This window comes from Leucopleurus acutus (assembly GCF_964270905.1).
Source record: "Leucopleurus acutus genome assembly, chromosome: 16".
Taxonomy (NCBI): Eukaryota; Metazoa; Chordata; class Mammalia; order Artiodactyla; family Delphinidae; genus Leucopleurus; species Leucopleurus acutus.
The window spans coordinates 16,445,764-16,466,165 of record NC_139158.1 but is presented as its reverse complement, the minus strand read 5'-3'; the positions used below and the strand labels follow the sequence as shown (position 1 = coordinate 16,466,165).

Genomic DNA, 20,402 nt, shown 5'->3' with positions numbered 1-20,402 from the left:
AGGAAATAAACAGGAATTTTAGCATGAATCACTCCCTAACTTCTTTCTGGTCTTTGCTTCAATGCCACCTTCTTGGTGAGGCTTTCCTTAACCAAGGCGTTTTGTTTGTTTGTTATTTTTATTTATTTATTTTTGGCTGCGTTGGGTCTTTGTTGCTGCGCGCAGGCTTCCTCTAGTTGCAGCGAGCGGGGGCTACTCTCTGTTGTGGTGCGCAGGCTTCTCATTGCGATGGCTTCTCTTGTTGCAGAGCACGGGCTCTAGGCACACAGGCTTCAGTAGTTGTGGCTTGTGGGCTCTAGAGCGCAGGCTCAGTAGTTGTGGCGCACGGGCTTAGTTGCTCCGCGGCATTTGGGATCTTCCTGGACCAGGGCTCGAACCCGTGTCCCCTGCATTGGCAGGCGGATTCTTAACCACTGCGCCACCAGGGAAGCCCAACCAAGGCGTTTTAAATTGCACAAGCTGGACGAAATTCTTGTTTTTGTTTGTTCACTTGTGATCGTTTGTCTGCCCCCACTACAATGTAAATTTCATGAGAAAAGAGCTCACTTACCAGGGTATCCGTAGCTTTTAGAATATTCCCTGGCTCAAGAAATATTTGTCGAATGAATAAATGATTCTTTCCTTAAACAGTTAAAATGACAACTTTCCAAACTATTCTCCAGAAAAGAGAGAACAGGATAAGGTTGCACAGAGCTGGTGCAAACATTCCACAAAGTGATTAATTTTATAACTTAAGTGTTTTGCCAAAGTTGGAAGGAGAACATGTTTGGTCAAGAGGACGAAACAAGAGGTTAGGGGTTATCTTCTGTTCCATAGCATCAGCTGCTTTTGTAGTCAGAAAAGCAAAGAGAACTTGTTTTACAAAGAAAAGAAGGTGCAGAGATCTGGGTTCCGGGTCCAGCCTCTGGGGAATGGTCTCCTTTGCCAAGGCTGGCTGCTTACTCAGGGGATCGGTGGGGGTGGGTGGTGAGGTGCTCTTGCTTCTTTGCTTGCTCCCCCCAGACTCCCTGAAGACCACAGAACTCTAGAAAGCTTGGGTGTGGTTGTCAGCACACCTGGTCTACTCCTGGCTCAGCCTGTGACAGGTGGTGAACCCATGACCCAAGTCTTTTCCCTTCCACAGGGCTTTGGTAAATATTCAGTGTGATAATAAAAGTCATTGTGGCTGTATTATTTATATATATATATATATATATATTTTTTTTTTTTTTTTTTCTTTGCGGTATGCGGGCCTCTCACTGTTGTGGCCTCTCCTGTTGTGGAGCACAGGCTCCGGACGCGCAGGCTCAGCGGCCATGGCTCACGGGCCCAGCTGCTCTGCGGCATGTGGGATCCTCCCGGACCGGGGCACGAACCCATGTCACCTGTATCGGCAGGTGGACTCTCAACCACTGCACCATCAGGGAAGCCCTAATATTTTAATCTACAAATCAAGGTGGAGTTTTCCCCCTCTTCCTTTACACTCATCCCATTACTGAGGGAGGACATTCATGGCTACAGTAAAAGGATGTCACTGAAGTTTCCTTTTTAGTTCAACAGCCTTAGGGGACTCAAGGCACAGAGAATCACGAGGACACAAGAACAAGGTGGATGGGGTGGGGAGTGGGCAAATTTTAAAATACTCCCCAAGTCAAGGAGGAAGGAGGAATTTGGAAAGGACACAGAGAGATCTTAGAACAGATTGTGTCTTTAAGAAAGGGTGCCTGTGTCCTGCCTGTCCTGAAGAGTTTGGTGAGATCTGAGGATGGAAGGAACTGTACCCCGTTTTCCAGGTGAACAGACCCCAGCAGTGCCTCTACACCCCAGTGTGACACAAAGGCTGTGTGAGGCGGCCCAGAGCACACAGACCAAGAGGAGGGGCTGTGTGGGCTGACAGTAAAGAACAGACAGAAAGGGGGCTTCCCTGGTGGTGCAGTGGTAAAGAGTCCGCCTGCCAATGCAGGGGACACGGGTTCGAGTCCTGGTCCGGGAAGATCCCACATGCTGCGGAGCAACTAAGCCCGTGTGCCACAACTACTGAGCCTGAGCTCTAGAGCCCGTGCCCCGTGCAACAAGAGAAGCCACCACAATGAGTAGCCCCCGCTCACCCCAACTAGAGAAAGCCCGCGCGCAGCAATGAAAACCCAACGTAGCCAAGAAAAAAAAAAAACAGACAGAAAGGACAGGAAGGCAGAAGGGGGGACATCTTGGCAGATGCCAGTGTACAGAGGATGTCAAGGCCAAGAGGATCCACGCCCCTTCTCAACTCTGCTACTGGGAGCCCTGGGAAAAGGAGAGATAAAAACACAAACTGAGCCCTTCAAACACCTGCCGCCAGCAGAAAAGGAACAGGAAATATCAATTCAATTAAACAACAGACAGATCACATTTCTTGCACACCTGGCCTATGTTTCTGTATCCTTGCTTTAATAGCGCACTCACATGATGCTTCCTACGCATTTCACAGCATTAACCCAATCACAGCAGCAATCCTATATTGAATGTTATTGGCACTCCTATTTTACACCAGGGGAAACGGTTGCATAGAAAGGTCAGGCAACTAGCCCAAGGTCAGACAGAGACGGTAAGAGAGCTGGGACTTGAACCCATGGAGTCTGGGCCTGGAGCCCACGCTTTCTGCTGCCACTGTGCCGCCCTTTTAAGGTTTTTTTCGGGTACCCTGCTCAGTGCTTGAAAAACACAGTTTCCTTGCATTCTCAAAACCATTCCGGGAGGTGCGAATTCCCTGGCGGTCCAGTGGTTAGGACTCCAGGCTTTTGCTGCTTTCACTGCCGAGGGCCCGGGCCCAGGTTCAATCCCTGGTCAGGGAACTAAGATCCTGCAAGCTGCAGAAAAACCAAAAACCAGACAATAGCAACAACAACAATAAAACACCATTCTGGGAGGTGAGTGTTTACGGATGAGGAAATTAAGGTGCAGGGTAAACAATAACTTGTCCCAGGTCACAGCCAAGTTTGCAGGCCGGATCTGGACATGGGTCTGGGGGACTCTAAGGCTGGTCCAGTCACTATGGCTGTGTAACAAACCATCCCCAAACATAACGGTGTGAAACAACCATTTAGTTATGCTACCAGTTTCTGCAGGTTGGGAATTGGAGGTGGCTTGTCTCTGCTGCACAATATCTCAGGCCTCATCTGGGAAGATTCAGTTGCTGGAGGTGACTTGACGGCTGGGGCTGGACCCATCTGCAGGCTCCCTTCACTCACGTGTCTGGCGGTTGGGGATGGCTTTCAGCTGGGACTTCAGTTGGCCCGAAGGCCAGAACAACAACAATAGGTGACCTTTCTATATCATCTTTCATGTGTGCTTATCTTGGACTTCCTCACAGCAGGGTGGCTGGGGTCCAAGAACCACCGGGAGCAAGGTAGAAGCGCATGGTGTTTCATGAAAGCACCACTTCCGCTGTCCTCTGTCAGTCAAGAAGACATGGTCGTAGAAGTCCTCCCACGTTCAGAAGGAAGAGACATAGTCCCGTGTCTCCCGTTTGATGGAGGAGAGGTCAAGGGCATACTGTAAGGAGAGCATGTGGGGTGGGAACTCTTGCTGTGACCATCTTTCATAAATGCCATTCTCAAACTTCACTGCAAGCTCAAATCATGTTTCAAAGTCCCAGTGCCCAAGCTATACCCCAGACCAGTGAAATCAGAATCAGGGAGAGGGAGCCAGGAAGCAATATTTTCTTTAACTCCCAGGTAATTACAATGAGACCGTCTCCCATGTATGCAAAGCTCCTGGCACAGTGTTTGGCTCGTGAGCAACTGTTTTTTGTTTTTTGTTTTTTCCCCAAGTGTAAACACCTATGACTTTTTTTTTGGCCGCACGTTGAGGCACGCAAAACTTCCCCAACCAGGGATCTAACTCGCGCCCCATGCAGTGGAAGCGCGGAGTCTTAACCACTGGACCACCAGGGAAGCCTAAACACCTATGACTCTTAATAGACAAAGTTGTCATAGATAATGCACAGGTGGACTTAAAGTTTTAGTTAGGTGTTTCTTTTTACAGTTATTTTCTAATTATGACATGTGGTTGTGGGCTTCCATTTTTGGTGGTTATGTAGTTTCTTTTAAAATACATTTAAGTAAAAAAGGTAAGAAGGTAACTTTTTAAATGCTAAGTAAATAGAGATTTCCCTGGTGGCACAGTGGTTAAGAATCCGCCTGCCAATGCAGGGGACATGGGTTCGAGCCCTGGTCCGGGAAGATCCCACATGCCGCGGAGCAACTAAGCCTGTGTGCCACAACTACTGAGCCTGTGCTCTAGAGCACGTGAGCCATAACTACTGAAGCCTGTGTGCCTAGATCCTGTGCTCTGCAACGAGAAGCCCCCACAATTAGAAGCCCGTGCACCGCAACGAGAAGTGGCCCCTGCTGGCTACAACTAGAGAAAGCACGTACTCAGCAACAAAGACCCAAAGGAGCCAAAAAAATTTTAAAAAAAGAAGTTGAAAAAGTAACAACTTTAATTAACATTCTCTCCTTGTGCGTATATGTACATACAAATTGTTCAAAACAGAATATGAGACGTCATCAGAATCCTTAACCAGAAATAGGTAATCTTTAAAAAAATAAATAAAATGTTAAGTAAATAATGATGTAGCTTGAATGCACATAGGGTAGAAATCACAGAAGTGCTGTGTGAATGGTAAAGCTGGGAAAACCCTGAGGCAGGTAATCAATAATGGTATCTAGGACTATGACTGTTATTAGTATCACCTTTAAAAAGTGCTTGTTGAAGGGGCTTCCCTGGTGGCGCGGTGGTTGAGAGTCCGCCTGCCGATGCAGGGGACGCGGGTTCGTGCCCCTGTCTGGGAAGATCCCACATGCCGCGGAGCAGCTGGGCCCGTGAGCCATGGCCGCTGAGCCTGCGCGTCCGGAGCCTGTGCTCCGCAACGGGAGAGGCCACAACAGTGAGAGGCCCGCGTACCGCAAACAAAACAAAACATAAAAAAAGTGCTGGTTGAAAATCAACTTTGGGTGATTCTGAAATTTTAAAAAATAGACATCTGAGAGCTGGCCTCTGGAGTGGGCGGATGAGGACAAGCACATGAAGCACATAAAGGAGCCAGGAAGCCTTTGGATTGTGGCAACCTGATGGAAAATTCCCATAAGCCCCTGGGGGGAAAGAGAGGTCAATCAGCTCTCCAGTTCTCACGAGAGACCCAAGAAATTGGGGAAACAGGTATTACATACAACCAGGAAATGACAAAGAAAAGAATGGAACAGAAGAGGGAGGTTCTGGAGGGTTCTCATCCTGATGGGGTCCCTAGTCTTCATGTAGTTTAAGCCAGGCCCAGGCCCCTGCACCCTGAGCCATGATTTCCCCTTCCGCAAAGGAGAAAGAGTGCGGCTCTACAGATCTGAACAGTCTGTAATTCCAAGAATGGTCTGGTTCCTGGAACAGCCACTTAAAGACCTTCCAGGTAGAGGCTGTCCCAGGGAAGGCCAATCAGAGGCCAGGAGTGAGGGGTGATGTGTGGAGCCTCCTGGCAAGTGTCAAAGGACCCATTACCCAGGGACTGGCCACGTCCAGCTAGAGACACAACACTCCCCAGCCTGTTCTCTCCTTTGAAGTTGACAGAAGAGAGGACAGTCTCAGCAATTGACAGGTGGGGAAACTGAGGCTCACACTGGAGTAGTTGACTAGAAATTAACTAGCATCTAGAATTCTTCATTGTCAGTACATAGTTCTTCTCAGGCATGTAGTCAAAAAAGGGTGCAACCCAAACTTTGAAAATCAGACAGACCTGATATTTTTTTTATAAATATATTTATTTATTTTTGGCTGCGTTGGGTCTTTCCTGCTGAGTGCGGACTTTCTCTAGTTGCAGCAAGTCAGGGCTACTCTTTGTTGTGGTATGCGGCCTTCTCATTGTGGTGGCTTCTCTTGTTGCAGAGCACGGGCTCTAGGCGCACGGGCTTCAGTAGTTGTGGCACGCAGGCTCAGTAGTTGTGGCTTGCAGGCTCTCGAGCGCAGGCTCAGTAGTTGTGGCGCACGGGCTTAGTTGCTCCGCAGCATGTGGTACCTTCCCGGACCAGGGCTTGAACCCGTGTCCCCTGAATTGGCAGCTGGATTCTTAACCACTGCGCCACCAGGGAAGCCCCAGACCAGATTTTAAAAGTCCCAGCTTCTGCAGGTTGCAGCTGTGAGACTTTGGCGAAATTACTTAAATTCTCTGAACCTCGGTTTTCTGGTCTGTAAAATGGGATCAATAATCCTATGCCTATTGGGTTATTGTAAGGGTTAAATGGGATAATGTCTATAAAACACATGTCACAGGGTAGTAGCCCAATGCATGGGAGCTGTTGCTATGATTTTCTGAAGCTGATGCACAGATCTGTCCTGGGCAGAGAGCTACTGCCCAGTGATGCTCCTGCCATTTGCCTCCTGAGTTCAAGAGCTGACACTAACCCTAAGGTCTGGTTCCAATCCTATCAGGGTCCCATTTGTCCCTCCTTGCATGCATGCCTTCAGCCAGGTCCTGGTAATAGAGTAGGCATCCAATAAACCTTAACTGAATGGATAAATGATCTCTCATGGAAACAGGGGTTCGAGGGAAAGTCTGAAGGAGCTGTATGCCAAAATGACTGTGAGATTCTGGTCGTAGTTTTGCTGTGGGTGTCATCCCAGAGAAGGTCTCTGCCTGGGGTGGAGGCGAGGAGACAGGGGGTGGAGGGCAAGTAGGAGAAGACTTCGAAGAGCTGAGCCTTGCAGGATGGGTGGGATTAAAAGCATCTCAGACAGAAAGCACCAGAAAACAGAAGCTTGCTCAAGGGGCAGGTAGGAGAATCAGATTTCAGTTCACATTAAGGAGTGACTCTGAGAAGGAATCAGGCAACACAAAGGCAGCAATTTTCCTACCCCTAGTGGTATTCAAGCAAGCAGAGAGTATCCCAGCGTGAAGTGGGGTGAGGTTGGACTAGATGCCTTTTAACGTCCTTCCCAAGTCAGAGATTCTGAGACTGTTACTAGGTTGGACTCAGGGGAAGCTGATGGATAAAGGCTCTTAAAGGTTCAAGCTATGCATCTGTTACTGCTCCAACAGCTGCCTTATTCCTCTGTCCATATTCTTGGGTCCCTAAGAACAATTAACTCCAAGTTTTGCAGCCCAGGAAGGGATGGGAGAAAAGGAAAAAGGCTATGCCCAGGTCTAGACTGAGGGCCACCCTCTACCCCTTGTTGCTTGCTAGTTTTTTCTGATATTCACTGTCTCCTGCTTCCTTCAATAATAAAACCCTGCCCTCCCTCAGTTTTGCCTAGCACGTGGCTAAGTAGTTAAATACTACATGTCCCAACCTCTCCTGTAGTTGGGCGTGGTTATGTGTCTAAATTCTGAGCAGACGTGATGTGTTCTGCTTTTAGGTTATGGCCTTAAAAATAAATTAGTGTGGGCTTCCCCGGTGGTGCAGTGGTTAAGAATCCGCTTGCCAAAACAGGGGACACGGGTTCGAGCCCCGGTCCAGGAAGATCCCACATGCCGCGGAGCAACTAAGCCTGGGCACCACAACTACTGAGCCTGCACTCTAGAGCCGCGAGCCACAACTACTGAAGCTGAGTGCTACAATTACTGAAGCCCACGCACCTAGAGCCCGTGCTTCGCAACAAGAGAAGCCACCACAACAAGAAGCCCGCGCACCACAACAAAGAGTAGCCCCCGCTTGCCACAACTAGAGGAAGCCTGCACGCGGCAACGAAGACCCAATGCAGCTAAAAATAAATAAATAAAATAAGTACATTTTTAAAAAATAAATAATTAGTGTGGCCTCCCCTGGTCCCTTCCCCACTCCATTTACATAAGCTGAATGCAGATGAGATGGCAGGTACTGGAGCAGCTAGGTCGGACCGCAAAGTGGTAGCCATGTTTTAAGGATGGCAGAAAAATGAGCCAGAAGTAGCTGGAATTCCTGCCACAATGGAGCTGCCATTTTAGCCCGGGAGTACTGACCCTTGGAGCTGTTATGTGACAGAGAAAGAACTTTCTATCCTGTTTCGTTTGAGTCTTCATTTCAGCAACCTAAGTCTCTACCTCAATCAATATATCCTCTCAGCTCCCATCACACCTCTTATTTGCTCCACATTCTTCTGGAAGTCTGGCTCCAAGACTGACAACACTAGGTAAGAATCTTCCTCCTCAGCTGACTTTCCAGAACCCTGTCCTGGCAAACCCCCTTGGCAAAGGGACCCACCTCACACTTGAGGACAATAAAAATCCTTGAATTTGAGTCCTGAATAACTTGGGGCAAATCCCTTAATTTTTTTTCTTTTATAAATTTATTTATTTTATTTATTTATTTTTGGCTGTGTTGGGTCTTTGTTGCTGAGTGTGGGCTTACTCTAGTTGCAGAGAGCGGGGGCTACTCTTTCGCAATGCTCAGGCTTCTCATTGTGGTGGCTTCTCTTGTTGCAGAGCACGGGCTCTAGGCGCATGGACTTCTGTAGTTGTGGCACGCAGGCTCAGTAGCTATGGCGCATGGGCTTAGTTGCTCTGCGGCATGTGGGATCTTCCTGGACCAGGGCTCGAACCCGTGTCCCCTGCATTTGCAGGTGGATTCTTAACCACTGCGCCACCAGGGAAGCCCCTCCCTTAATGTTTTAAATCTCAGTTTTTGCCATTTTGCAGATGGCATCAATAAATAACATTCACTTCAAAAGGTGGTTTTATATGAATACAAGATAAACAACAAGACTGTTATTCCGAAAATGGAGAGAAGCTGGGGAGGGGGCTTGTTTCATGGGCAGCATTACAAAGAAACAGAGGAAATTCCCTTGCACCTCATAAGAAACCACAGAAACATATGCACCAAAACACATGTATACAAAAAAAAAAAAATGCTCACCTCCACGCCCATACAAAATTAGAAACGCCCCTTCCCAGACACACAACCAAAAACAAACACTCACGAAAATGCTCTCATTGGTTCATGCAAATGCAGACACTTGCTGGCAGAAATGTGCACCCAAAAGCCACACAAAGAGAGAGGACAAAAACACACACAGGCTGCAGCTGCTGTACTTTGTTTATTGTCGCTGTCACCCTGGGGAGCTCCGGTTTCTTCTTTCTTTTTGAGGGGTACCTTCATGATTCTGCCTCTCTCTATTCTCTGCCTCTTGTTCCCCATCTTGTTTTTTTTCCTGGGGCTGGGGCTGCTTCGTTGGTGGCCCTTCGGAACCTCAGTCAGGTGGGCTAAGTCCTGGGGGCGGGGGTAAGCAGGCCTGGATCCCGCCCCCAGGGGCTGGTTCCTCGCAGTTCTGTCTCCGTCGCCGTGGGGTGTCCGTGCTCTGACTTCATCTGGGGGAAGGAAAGCGGGTGGTGAAAGCACAGAGGCCTGGGTTCTAATTCTGCCTCTCCTGCTCACTTGCTCCGTGACTCCAGAGAAGGACCCTACCCTCTCTGGGCCTCAGTTTCCCTCTTTGTAAACCAAATTTTGCTCCAGTTGGAAAGGGTCTGTTTCTCCCTTTGCTCTGGTCACTAGGAAACTCAAAAGTCTCTCTCATTTTATTCTATGTTGAGACCACAATTCTTGGATCCCTCCTCCCACCCAACCTCGCCCATTCAGGCCTGTCCTTTCCAGGCAGAGAGACCTCTACTGGTGCTGCGGATGGGGCCCCCTGACGCCTTACCTCGAGTTCTGTCTCAGGGCCGTGCCCCTCGCTTTTTCCGCTCCGTGTTCTGGAGCTTGGTCACCAGCTTCCTCTCGTGCCCACCAGGGCTGTGACGGTTGGTATTGGCGGCGGCTTCTCTCTTGGTGCGACCTTTCCGGCCTCCCACTCCTGGGAACCGAGGTGAGAGGCGGTGGTGAGGTGGGCAGAGGGGTGAGCCGCAGGGGGTCCAGAGGGCAGGGGTGGAAAGAGCTTGGGTTAAAGTCGGGAGGCTGGGGGGCATCACCATGTAGCTTTAGGGCAGTCGTCCCTGTTTCCCGTCTGTGGAATGATGTTGCTCTAATAGTCTAGGAGTGCGTGTGGTCCCAGGGCTTAGTAGGACAGAGCTCACTGGATGAGGGGTTAGAAGGGGGTGACTTGAGGGGTCAAGGGAACAGGCTGGAGAAGGGTGATGTATGGGCAGGAGCCCAAGGAGGGATCCTAGTTTGGGAAGGGGGGTGGTCAGGCCGTTTGTGAGGGTGGGCATTGGAGACAGAAGGACCAGGAAGGTGACAGGACCAGGCCTTACCCAGGTAAGAATGAGCAAGGCTGTAGAGGTCATACTCATCCAGGTTGGGGTCTTCATCCTCTGGGCCTGGGGGCTGCCTGGACGGGCTGGCTGCTCTCGGGATGGTGGCCATGATGTCTGTCTGTCTGTCTGTCTGTCTGTCTGTCTCTCTCTCTCTCTCTCTCTCTCTCTCTCTCTCTCTCTCTCTCTCTCGTCTTCTAAAGCTTTGTTTGTGTCTGCTTTGCTGACACCTCCCAATTCACTGGCCCCAACTTACAAGGCCACAGTCTCCTCCTCAGCCCACAGTCTGGCTCCAACCCCTCAGGCCCTGTCTGATGCAATCTGGCCTTTTCCCAGAACCCAGCCCAGTAAACATCAGTCAGAGGGGAAAGAGTCGGTCCTGTGAGTCCCAGCTCCCCTCGCCCCCTCCCTCTCACTGGGGCTCGCCCAGCTGGGTATTTTTCCACTGAGGAGATCCCCGCCCCTCGGGGGTGGGGGGAGGTAAGAGGCAGGGTCTGGGCATAAACAGCCCTTGGGATGGAGGGCTGCGGGGAACTGAGGGCCTCACCTGGCTGACTCCTTCCTATCCATCTCCCGCCCTCTGCCACATGCCCCTCCTGGGCTGGGGGTCAAGACCGCACAGCTGACCCTCACCCCCACCCACTTCTGGCTCAGACTCAGGATCGTGGTGGCAGAACATAGAGTGAAGAATGAGCTGGGACAGGGTACAACACACTCTGTGTTGTGTCATTGGTTCTCACCCTGATCACACCCAACCCAACTTTTTTATAAGAAACACCTTGGAACCCCCCCTTAACATCCTGAAATGGGGGTCCCTAGGTAATCTCCCACTCCTGAGAGGGAGGCTAGCAGAGTGGTTAAGCTGATTCTGGAGCCAGATGCCCTGTATTCAAACCCTTGATCCATTACATGCTGTGTGACCCTGGACAAGTCACTTTACCTCTCTGTGCCTCAGTTTTCTCCTCTATAAACTGCGGATGATAATAATTGTATCTACCTCATAGATTTGGGGAGAGGATCTAATGAGATAATCCATGGCATGGCACCTGCAACAGTGCCTGCTACAGTGTAAGGTGCACTGTATGAGTTGAGCACGTAGTTTCCAAACAATTCAATATAATGCCCTCCCTGTAATGTAAAGGAGATGTAGAGGAAATTAATTTAAAATAAAATAATATGTATTTCAAACCATAGATATACTGAGGTAGAAGACATTGTGAAGTAAACAGATGTTTGTGCTAATTTAATATGAATTAAAAGAAGGGGTTTGGATAAGAAACATGGAAAAGTGGAATTTTCCTCTTTTGCCTGAAGGATCTGACTGTGTGGGTCACGTTGACCCAGAGAGGCCACACCCTGGGCTGCCCACTCATGCTTCAGCTGAGGCTTCAGCACCAGGGGCAGGGAAGGAAGCAGGCACAACATTCCACTTTTTTTTTTCTTTTTAACTCTGTGGTTTCCAGTGCAAGAGGACCTTCTCAGCCCAGGGCAGGTGTTAATTCCCTGCTCACATTCCCACTTTGCTGTGAGCCCACTGAAACACTGTTTCATCTCAATGTTGCCTAAACTCCATTCTTGCCCGAATAATAACCCAGTAATAACCCGGTCTCATCCTCTACAGAACAAGAAGCATCACTTCGGCTTGCTCTTCTCGCTGGCCTGAGCCAGAATTAAATTCAGCTTCTGGTTTCCAGGTTTGGGTGATTTGTGAGTTCTTTAACACCCAGGAAATGAAAGTGAATAAAAACAGAATGGGGATAATAATAACAGGCCAGATGATAAGAGAAAGAGGAAAATAACCATAACTTAAACAAAAGTAACAAACACACTGGAACTTCCCTGGTGCTCCGGTGAGTAAGACTCCGGGATCTCAATGCCGGGGCCCTGGGTTTGCGATCCCTGGTCAGGGAACTAGATCCCGCATACCGAAACTAAGAGTCTGCATGCTGCAACTAAGACCCGGTGCAGCCAGAAAGAAAAACAAAAATCAACCCCCAAAATACAAACAGACCAGGCAATTTAAGGTGGAGAAATTAGGAAATACGGAGTTCTTGCGAAGTAGTGGGCTTTACCACTAAATGTAGTAGCAAAATCATTCCCTCTAGCATGACATGAGATGGGGTGGGGTCGGGTCACTGAAATAATTTTTTTTTTTAATAGCTTCGTGAATGTCTAGCAGGACAGTCAGACGTCGTACAGGATGTGGGACAATTCTGTGTACGACCGACTGTCCTGCTCCGACCTGAGATCATTGTGACTACGGAGAACACGCCCACAAATTCCCGAGCTACCTCTAGGGGACGGTCTTTCACTCATTCACTTCTGCCACCAGGACTCCGGGTTACCAGCTGCGAGATCCTGAGCCCACTTCTTTTTTTTTTTTTTTTTTTTTTTTGCAGTACGCGGGCCTCTCACTGTTGCGGCCTCTCCCGTTGCGGAGCACAGGCTCCGGACGCGCAGGCCCAGCGGCCATGGCTCACGGGCCTAGCTGCTCTGCGGCATGTGGGATCTTCCCAGACCGGGGCACGAACCCGCGTTCCCTGCATCGACAGGCGGACTCTCAACCACTGCGCCACCAGGGAAGCCCCTGAGCCCACTTCTGAGCTTCAGTCTGCTCATCTGTAAAGGGAGAACGGCAACAGCCCCTGCTATGTGAAAGGGCCTCCTCCAGACCCGGCCCACAGTACACTGCTATTTCTCCCAGTCTTCAAAGAAAGAAAACCGAGGCTCAGAGAGTGACTTGCTCAAGGTCACACGGCTGGTGAGTGGTGAAGGATTCCTCCCCCGGTCTACCTGACCCTAGTTCCGGGGCTCGTTCTAAGTCAGCACAGCTGACCAAACACCGGCAAAAGTTTGACAGCTGTGTGTATGGAGGCATCTGTCAGGGTTTCCTCCTTCCTCCCTTCCTCCCAAACAGTCAGTGCTCGCTTGGGACCAAGCCAGGTATTGAAGATGCAACTGAACTACACACTGCGCCCTCTGGAAGCTCTGGGGGAGGTGGGTCTTCAGCAAGATTAGTGCACATTCCTATCCAGAATACCATGCATCCCCTCAGTACATTACCCTTTCATTTTACTTTCTCCAGGGCATTCAGTTATTACTAATCAAAAATCTCTTTTTTATTTGTTTACTTCTCCATGATTTGTCCCCGCTAGAATACAATCACTGGTTTAGTTTAGTTAGCAGTTAAAGGAGTAGGCTCTGGGACTTCCCTGGTGGTCCAATGGCTAAGATTCCACACTCCCAGTGCGGGAGGCCGGGGTTCAATCCCTGGCCGGGGAACTAAGATCCCACAGATGGCAACTAGAGAGCCCGTGCGCCACAACAAAGACCCAGCGCAGCTAAAATAAATAAATAAATAAATAAAATAATTCAAAAATAAAGGAGTAGGCTCTGAAGCGGGACTGCCTGGGTCCAAACTTCGGTTCTACCGATTGTATGCCCTTAGACAAGTTATTTAGCCTCTCTGTGCCTCGGTTTCCTCATTTGTAAAATGAGATTAATAATTGTACCTACCTAGGAGGATTGCTGTGAGGATTAAGGGACCAATTTTTATAAAGGCTTAGCACGGTACCTAGATCACAGTAAGCGTTAAATAATGTTAGCTATCATTATCATTATTCATGACAGCAGGAATCTTCTCTACCTTATCCCTGATGCCTGGCACAGAGTCAGCGCTCAATAAATGACTAGTTGAATACATAGAGCTATGCTGAGATCAATATTGGTTTTTCAGCTTCCAGATGCTCCGTTCTGAAGAAACAGAGAGGCCCAATCCTAGTCCCACAGAGGACTGTGAAGACACGCGACTGTCCTTTATGGAGCCAGGAAAGAATGTCACTCTGGCCTTGATCGTGCACATGCTGGAAGAATGAAGTCTAGTCCCTGGGGGAAGGGGCAGGCAGGGGAGGGTGCCCAAGAGAGAAGGGACTTTGGCGAACCCATCAGCTGGACCTATAGGACCCAAAAGATGACTCAGTGGGAAAAGTCAGGAGGTGTGTCTTCCATCCCCTTGCCTCCAGGTGTGGTTAGGCCATTAACCATAGGCCAGCCACAAGGAAGTTTATTTTCTTTCTGCTTATGACTATACCTTCGTGGCATTCCAGGAGATTGCCAAGCATGCCTATTACAACCCAGTATGGTCAGCCTGGAGTAAACACAGGGGGCTGGGGGAGCTCTCCAGAGGTCACCTAACCCAGCAGGGCATGGGGGGGGCAGGTGGAGGGGGTTGTGAGAGGATCAGGGCAGACTTCCTGGAGGCAGTGAAGCTTGAACAAGAACCACTGTGAGAAAGACAGCAAGACATGCCCAACTCCAGGAGTTAAACCATCCAAGTCGGGAAATCCTGGATAGCCTGAGGGATGTGTAGAAGTCTTTGTCTCGAAGGATCAGGAGCGTCCGTTGAAGGCAGGATATGTCATCAAGGTGAGTTGGTGACATCACTGTATACCAAGGGGACTCAAGAAGCTTCAATGAGGTGAAACAAGATACGTCTGTATGACCTTATAGTCCCAAGTCCAGGGAAACCCTCAAGCTTGGCTGCTGTGCTTGGAATTATTCTTGACTGTGTGATAACATCACCTTGAGTATAAATGGATGCAATATTGATAAAAATGTTAAATGCACATACCCCCTGAGAAGTCTCCTATAGAAATGCTCCCAGGTCTTCCCTGGTGGCGCAGTGGTTAAGAAAGAATCCGCCTGCCAACACAGGGGACATGGGTTCGAGCCCTGGTCCGGGAAGATCCCACATGCTGCGCAGCAACTAAGCCCGCGAGCCACAACTACTGAGCCCACGTTCTGCAGCTACTGAAGCCCGTGCTCCTAGAGCCTGTGCTCCACAACAAGAGAAGCTACTGCAACGAGAAGCCCGCGCACCGCAACAAAGAGTAGCCCCCGCTCGCCACAGCCAGAGAAAGCCCGCGAGCAGCAACAAAGACCCAACGCAGCCAAAATAAATAAATAAATAAATTTATTTTAAAAAAATGCTCCCAGCCTTGTTTGTAGAGTGAAAAACAGGAAACAACTTAAGTGTCCATTAAAAAAAATAAGCTATATCTCTAGCCCTGATGAGAAAGTTGTCCATAAATCACTGTTAAGTGAAAAAAGTAGTCTACAGAACATCATGTATACTATAATCCAAAATTTTGCATCACATTTATTGAAATAATAGAGATGGGAGCAGCCTGACACTCTAGTGCAGTCAATAAAGAGGTCATTGTCTGTGAACTGACCTAAATCATATACTTCTTTTTTTTTTAAATTTATTTTTGGCTGCGTTGGGTCTTTGTTGCTGCGCACGGGCTTTCTCTAGTTGTGGTGAGTGGGGGCTCTTCTTCGTTGCGGTGCACGGGCTTCTCATTGCAGTGGCTTCTCTTGTTGCGGAGCACGGGCTCTAGGCGCACAGGCTTCAGTAGTTGCAGCAGGTGGGCTCAGTAGTTGCAGTGCGTGGGCTCTAGGGCGCACACGCTCAGTAGTTGTGGTGCACGAGCTTCGTTGCTCCGCGGCATGTGGGATCTTCCTGGACCAGGGCTCGAACCCGTGTCCCCTGCATTGGCAGGTGGATTCTTAACCACTGCACCACAAGGGAATTTCGAAAGGAAAATTTTAAGTGTCAGTTTATTTCATCCCTTTCCTCCATTGGGTTCCATGCATACTATGCCACCTTCTGGTCATGATATGTTTTTTTTGTCCGTGTCAAGGAAAACCACCATTAAATGCGAATACAGTAGTTACAACATCTCCCACCTGCCTGCCACATGAGATCAGGTTGAAGAGAGCTTTTTGTTTTGCTTAAGTGGGTGATGGGTGAGCATGAACAGGGACAATCTGAGAGATTGGAGGCTGGCTTTACATAGAAGGTCCCTGAAGCAACCATGTAAAAAGCCAATCCTGAAGGGGGAGAAACCAAAGAGCAGAGAAGGATGTGAGCATGGCCCTCAGCAGTGGAACTCTGTGTCAAGGGAGGAATTTGTAAAGGGATTGTTAGGAAAGTATGAAATGTAACTCTCTCCACATGCCCTCAAGAGACCGTCAGTGAAGGTTGCTGTGACTTTTCAAGGCTCTTTGGAAAAGCATTTCAGATGTGTTGCTCTGAAGTGATGAGACTTAACGGATAGATGAAGAAGGCCCAGATTTCTTTGCCATGCTGTAGCTTTCTCACAGGACGGAACTATGCTGCCCAGACAAAGGGAGTGTTCTGGTCAGTTCCACAGTTCTAACTTTCTCCTATATGACAGTACCTGATACATGGTAAGTGCCCAACAGATGTGAACTGCAGACACTTAGTGATGGATTGAATATGGGCTGGGAAGGAAAATGTGATATCAAGGGTAACTCCCAGCTGCCGGCTTGGGCCATTGCTGCCAAGTGGAAGGTAAGAAAATGAAAACTGAGGACAGATGATTCTTTTGAGAAATCTGGATGTGGAGGGGAAGACAGAGCTACCTCTTACAATATGGGCAACACTCTAAAACACTTTTCAAAATTAATCAAGTGATACATGTTTATTGTAGGAAACATAAGAAATTAAAGTCAAACAAACAAAAAGTTGTGAGTGCCAAATCTCCCCTGAGGAGAACCTGAAGTTGGTATTTGACATTCAGGAGAAATAGCTTCTGAGACTCCTACAAACATGAAAATGTGAAATCCTTGCTAGCATAAGCCTCATAAAATGCAGGATATAAAGCTGAGACTGGGTAGATGGTCATGCATTTATTGAGAGACCACAGAAAGAAAAGCAAGCTTGCAGGAAGAAAATGATGCATTAAGTTTTGGGCTGAAACAGTTTGTGTTGATGTCTGAGATTCTTCTAATGAATAAAACAATATTGAAGGCCTATTATATACCAGGCACTATGCTAGGTAGCTGGAATACATAGGTGACTAAGAGAGATGATCCTGACTTTATTGAGCTGGCAAGTGTATCAAATAATCGAAAAAGTATATAATTATAAACTTTGGTAGGGGTTATGTAAGAAATTACAAGATGCTAGGATGTAGACCATTGTAGTTAAATATTTGCTCACCCAACTGTAGTACATTCCTGGGAAGATTCCCTAAAAGCATGATTTCTGGGTCTACAGATCTGCTTGTTTCTGTTTGTTTTTAAAGAATTTAAAAATAAACTTTATTTTTTGGAGCAGTTTTAGGTTTCCAGCAAAATTGAGGCAGAAAGTACAGAGAATTCTCATATGCCCACTGCTCCCACTTCAATCAACAATCTGCTCGTTTAAAAAAAGTATTATTGTTTTATAGTGGCATTTATTGGGGAATGGGAGAGGATACTGAAAACACACAAGAACCCTGGTTTGGTAAAATAAGGTTCAGTTGAGTCGGGAACAGTGTGTAAACTGAAAACTACATTTCCCAAGGGGCAACGCGGCATGTCACAGAGGAAGACGGCGCATGCGTAGAGAGGTCCTCCGCGCTGCGACCAAGCTCAGAAAAGGCAAAAAAGTGTGTGTGGTTTTCGCCCTGCTGCGAATCTTCGAACGCAAGCGCGTTGTTATCCGCAGCCTTTGAAAAGCATTCGAGGGACCGCGCGCCTGCTCCCGCTGTCGCAGTTTCCAGCGCGACGTGCTGTTCCACCCGTGGCTCGGTAGGTGGCTATGGGTCGCGGTCTGGGACACCCCGCGGCCTTCGCCCACCCCGCCCGGAGAATGGCGGGAGCGGAGGGTTGAGGATCCCCATTCCTGGGCCTTGCTGAGGCGGCTCTTGAGGGGCGGTGCGCACGCGCCCTGGGCGGGGAGAGGCGGGGCGCGGGGAGAGAGGGGGGGCTGGCGCAGACCTTCTGCAAGGTCTGCGCTTGCGCCCGCCCGCCCTGCGAAGGTGGGAAGCAGCCGCACGTGGAGCTTGGCTTGGTGGCCGGGAGAGTTGGGGTACCCAGCCCAGGTGCGAGAAGACGAGGGCAGAGGATGGGCCCCGAACCTTGGCAGCTTCTGTTATTTGCTCAAGATGTGCCCATCTTAACCAAACAACCTCATTCTTCCTTCACATTCCTCCCGGTGGCTCATCTCTCTGCCCCTGTTTGCAGCCAAAATTTCAACCTGTATTCACCAGCACCTTTTCTCCTCCAAACCCACTCCATTCAGGCCTGGCCCCCACCCCTCCTCTGAAATAGCGCCTTGTCAAAGCCACCGATCATCTCTAGGTCGCCAAATTCAGTGTTAAGTTAGTTCTGAGACCCCTAGCAGTATTTGATGCAGTTAGTCACTGTCTTTAGTGGAAACGCGTTTTTTGTTTGCCTTGTGGAACATTCTCGTCTTTAGCTTCAGCTCTCTCTGACTTCTTTGCTGATTCTTGCTCTTCCTTACTTTTAATGGTTGTACTGCCCCAAAGCGTCATCCTAGATCTCTGTTCAGTGTTCACTTCCTGGGCTTTAAATATAAATACCGTCTACTGTGCTTAACTCTCAAATTTCTGCCTTCAAGTCATTGCTCTTCCTGAAATTTTGAGTTTTACCTTTCGCCTTGCTCAGTTTTGTCTTTCTTCCAGTCGCTTAGGCCAAGCACCTTGAGTTATTGTAGGTGTCTTTTGCTTCCTCTCTCTCCTCCTCCATCAGTCAGCACATATTTATCCTTGAGGCTTTGAAGTTTCACTCCTGGGTGTCCAATTGTAGGTATGTTTGGTATTTGGTCAGTCCTTTCTGCCTGAGAATTTCTGTTTTCATTTTTGGCGTTCTCTGTCATTTATTCAGATTTAGCCATTTATGTATTCTGATCCATCCATTTTAGAGTGTTTATTTCACCTACAATTAAGTATACCAAACTGTTTAATATCTGTGTTCCTTTCTGGACTGTAAGTTTCCTAAGATCAAGGCAGGGACTGTTTGTCTCATTCACTGCTGTATACCCCTCATGCCTGGCACAGAGTAGGTGCTTGATAAATGTTAATGAATGAATGAATGAATGAATTTACAAAGGGAAAGTACCTTTTCTCCATAGGTGGTAAGTAGACAATCCCTCTTAAGAGGATATTGGTTACAACTAATTTGTTTTCTGCGGTCTGGGAGGAGAAGGTATTGAACAGCCCAGGTTCAGAATTGTTGCAGTGTTTCTAAGAGGTTTCCAGGATTCAGTTCAGTTCTGCAGTCTATTTTGAGGACTTGGTAGGTGCCAGGCCCTGTGCTAGTTGCTGGGAATATAAAGATAAATAAAACTGCATCCCTCTCTTCTAAGAGGTGTGGCAGGAGGGACAAGTGAAACAATTAGTCTCCGGGTGTATGTGTGACAGGTGCCAGAACGGAAGTTGGTGTACCGTGTTTTGGAAGTTTCTGGAAGTTTTGGTTGCCCTTGGCATCAGGGCAGATGAGAGGGGCCTGGGACAGCCAGATCTCCCTGCCAGTTGTTTCTGGCTATAAGCAGCTTTGTCCTTCTATCCTAGTATGCCATACAAATATTGTGTTCTCTGAGTGCCATGGTGTGAAAAAGGTTGGTAAGTACTGCTGTAAAAGTGTTAATTTTGCTGCCATTTGATTTGGACCCTGAAAAATGAGTAAATTTGAGAGATCCAGAGGGGAAGAGGGGGAAGGATCAAAGGCATTTCAGGCAGGCATAACAGAAGCATGAAAGTCTGTGCTTGTTTGAGGCTGGGGCCCTGGGATTTTTCAGCGTGGATATTGTAGGTCAGTTGAGAGATGCCCTCCAGGATCTGAAGCAGTGCCTTGGAAGTGTTTGGTAAACCGGAGTGTCCATCTTATAAATACCTGGCCCACCACGAGGCACCCTTTTCTCAGTGGGTAGGTCCAATTAGAGTCCATAGTTTTAGAGACCAATTTTCTGGAGCTAGAAGCAGGGATGTTAAGTCAAAGTCCTTTTTTTCTGATTTCTAAATTTATATACAAAGATTCTTACAAAGGTTTTAAAAATGAATCTCACTTGGAATTTTGATGAGTCATCTGTCTTGGAAAAAATACCCAATTTATGTCGCTTCGGGATTTGTGGTCACTGTATCTGTGGAGAGGAAGGTAGAATGGTGAACACTGAACCAGTGGGAGTTGGATGTTGATACTAAGTTGTTTGAGCCCTTAAGGCTTAGGTTGCAGAGTCAGACAAATCTGAATTTGAATCCCACCTCTTCCACTTATTATTTGTGTTTTCTCGGTAAAGTCATTTATTTCTCCAAGACTCAAGTTTCCTCAGTACTATGAACAGTACTTTGCAGGATTGTTAAATAGGATAATGTACGCAAGAGTGCTTAGCACATGGTAGGTAATCAGGAATAGCTGTCATTGTTAC

General features: G+C 48.2%; 2 protein-coding genes across 3 annotated transcripts in view; one reads left to right on the top strand and one right to left on the bottom strand.

The window, feature by feature from the left end:
• Positions 1-8,981: 8,981 nt before the first annotated feature.
• NUPR1 (nuclear protein 1, transcriptional regulator) lies at positions 8,982-10,442 on the bottom strand. The gene is made up of 3 exons (XM_082856529.1): positions 10,166-10,442; positions 9,619-9,768; positions 8,982-9,286 (listed from the first exon to the last, which is right to left on the bottom strand). The coding sequence occupies exons 1-2, from the start codon at positions 10,275-10,277 to the stop codon at positions 9,632-9,634; spliced, it is 249 nt and encodes an 82-aa protein (XP_082712655.1). The 5' UTR covers positions 10,278-10,442; the 3' UTR covers positions 8,982-9,286; positions 9,619-9,631.
• Positions 10,443-10,611: 169 nt separating this feature from the next.
• Positions 10,612-20,402, top strand: part of SGF29 (SAGA complex associated factor 29) — a 34,905-nt gene continuing 25,114 nt past the window's right edge. The window contains exons 1-4 of one of the 2 annotated variants that reach the window (XM_082856522.1): positions 10,612-12,015; positions 12,565-12,926; positions 13,902-14,590; positions 17,538-17,764. The gene's annotated coding sequence lies outside the window, so the exon portion shown is untranslated. Of the gene's footprint in view, positions 12,016-12,564; positions 12,927-13,901; positions 14,591-17,537; positions 17,765-20,402 lie in introns of those variants that run through there. The other variant, XM_082856523.1, reaches the window with a different exon arrangement.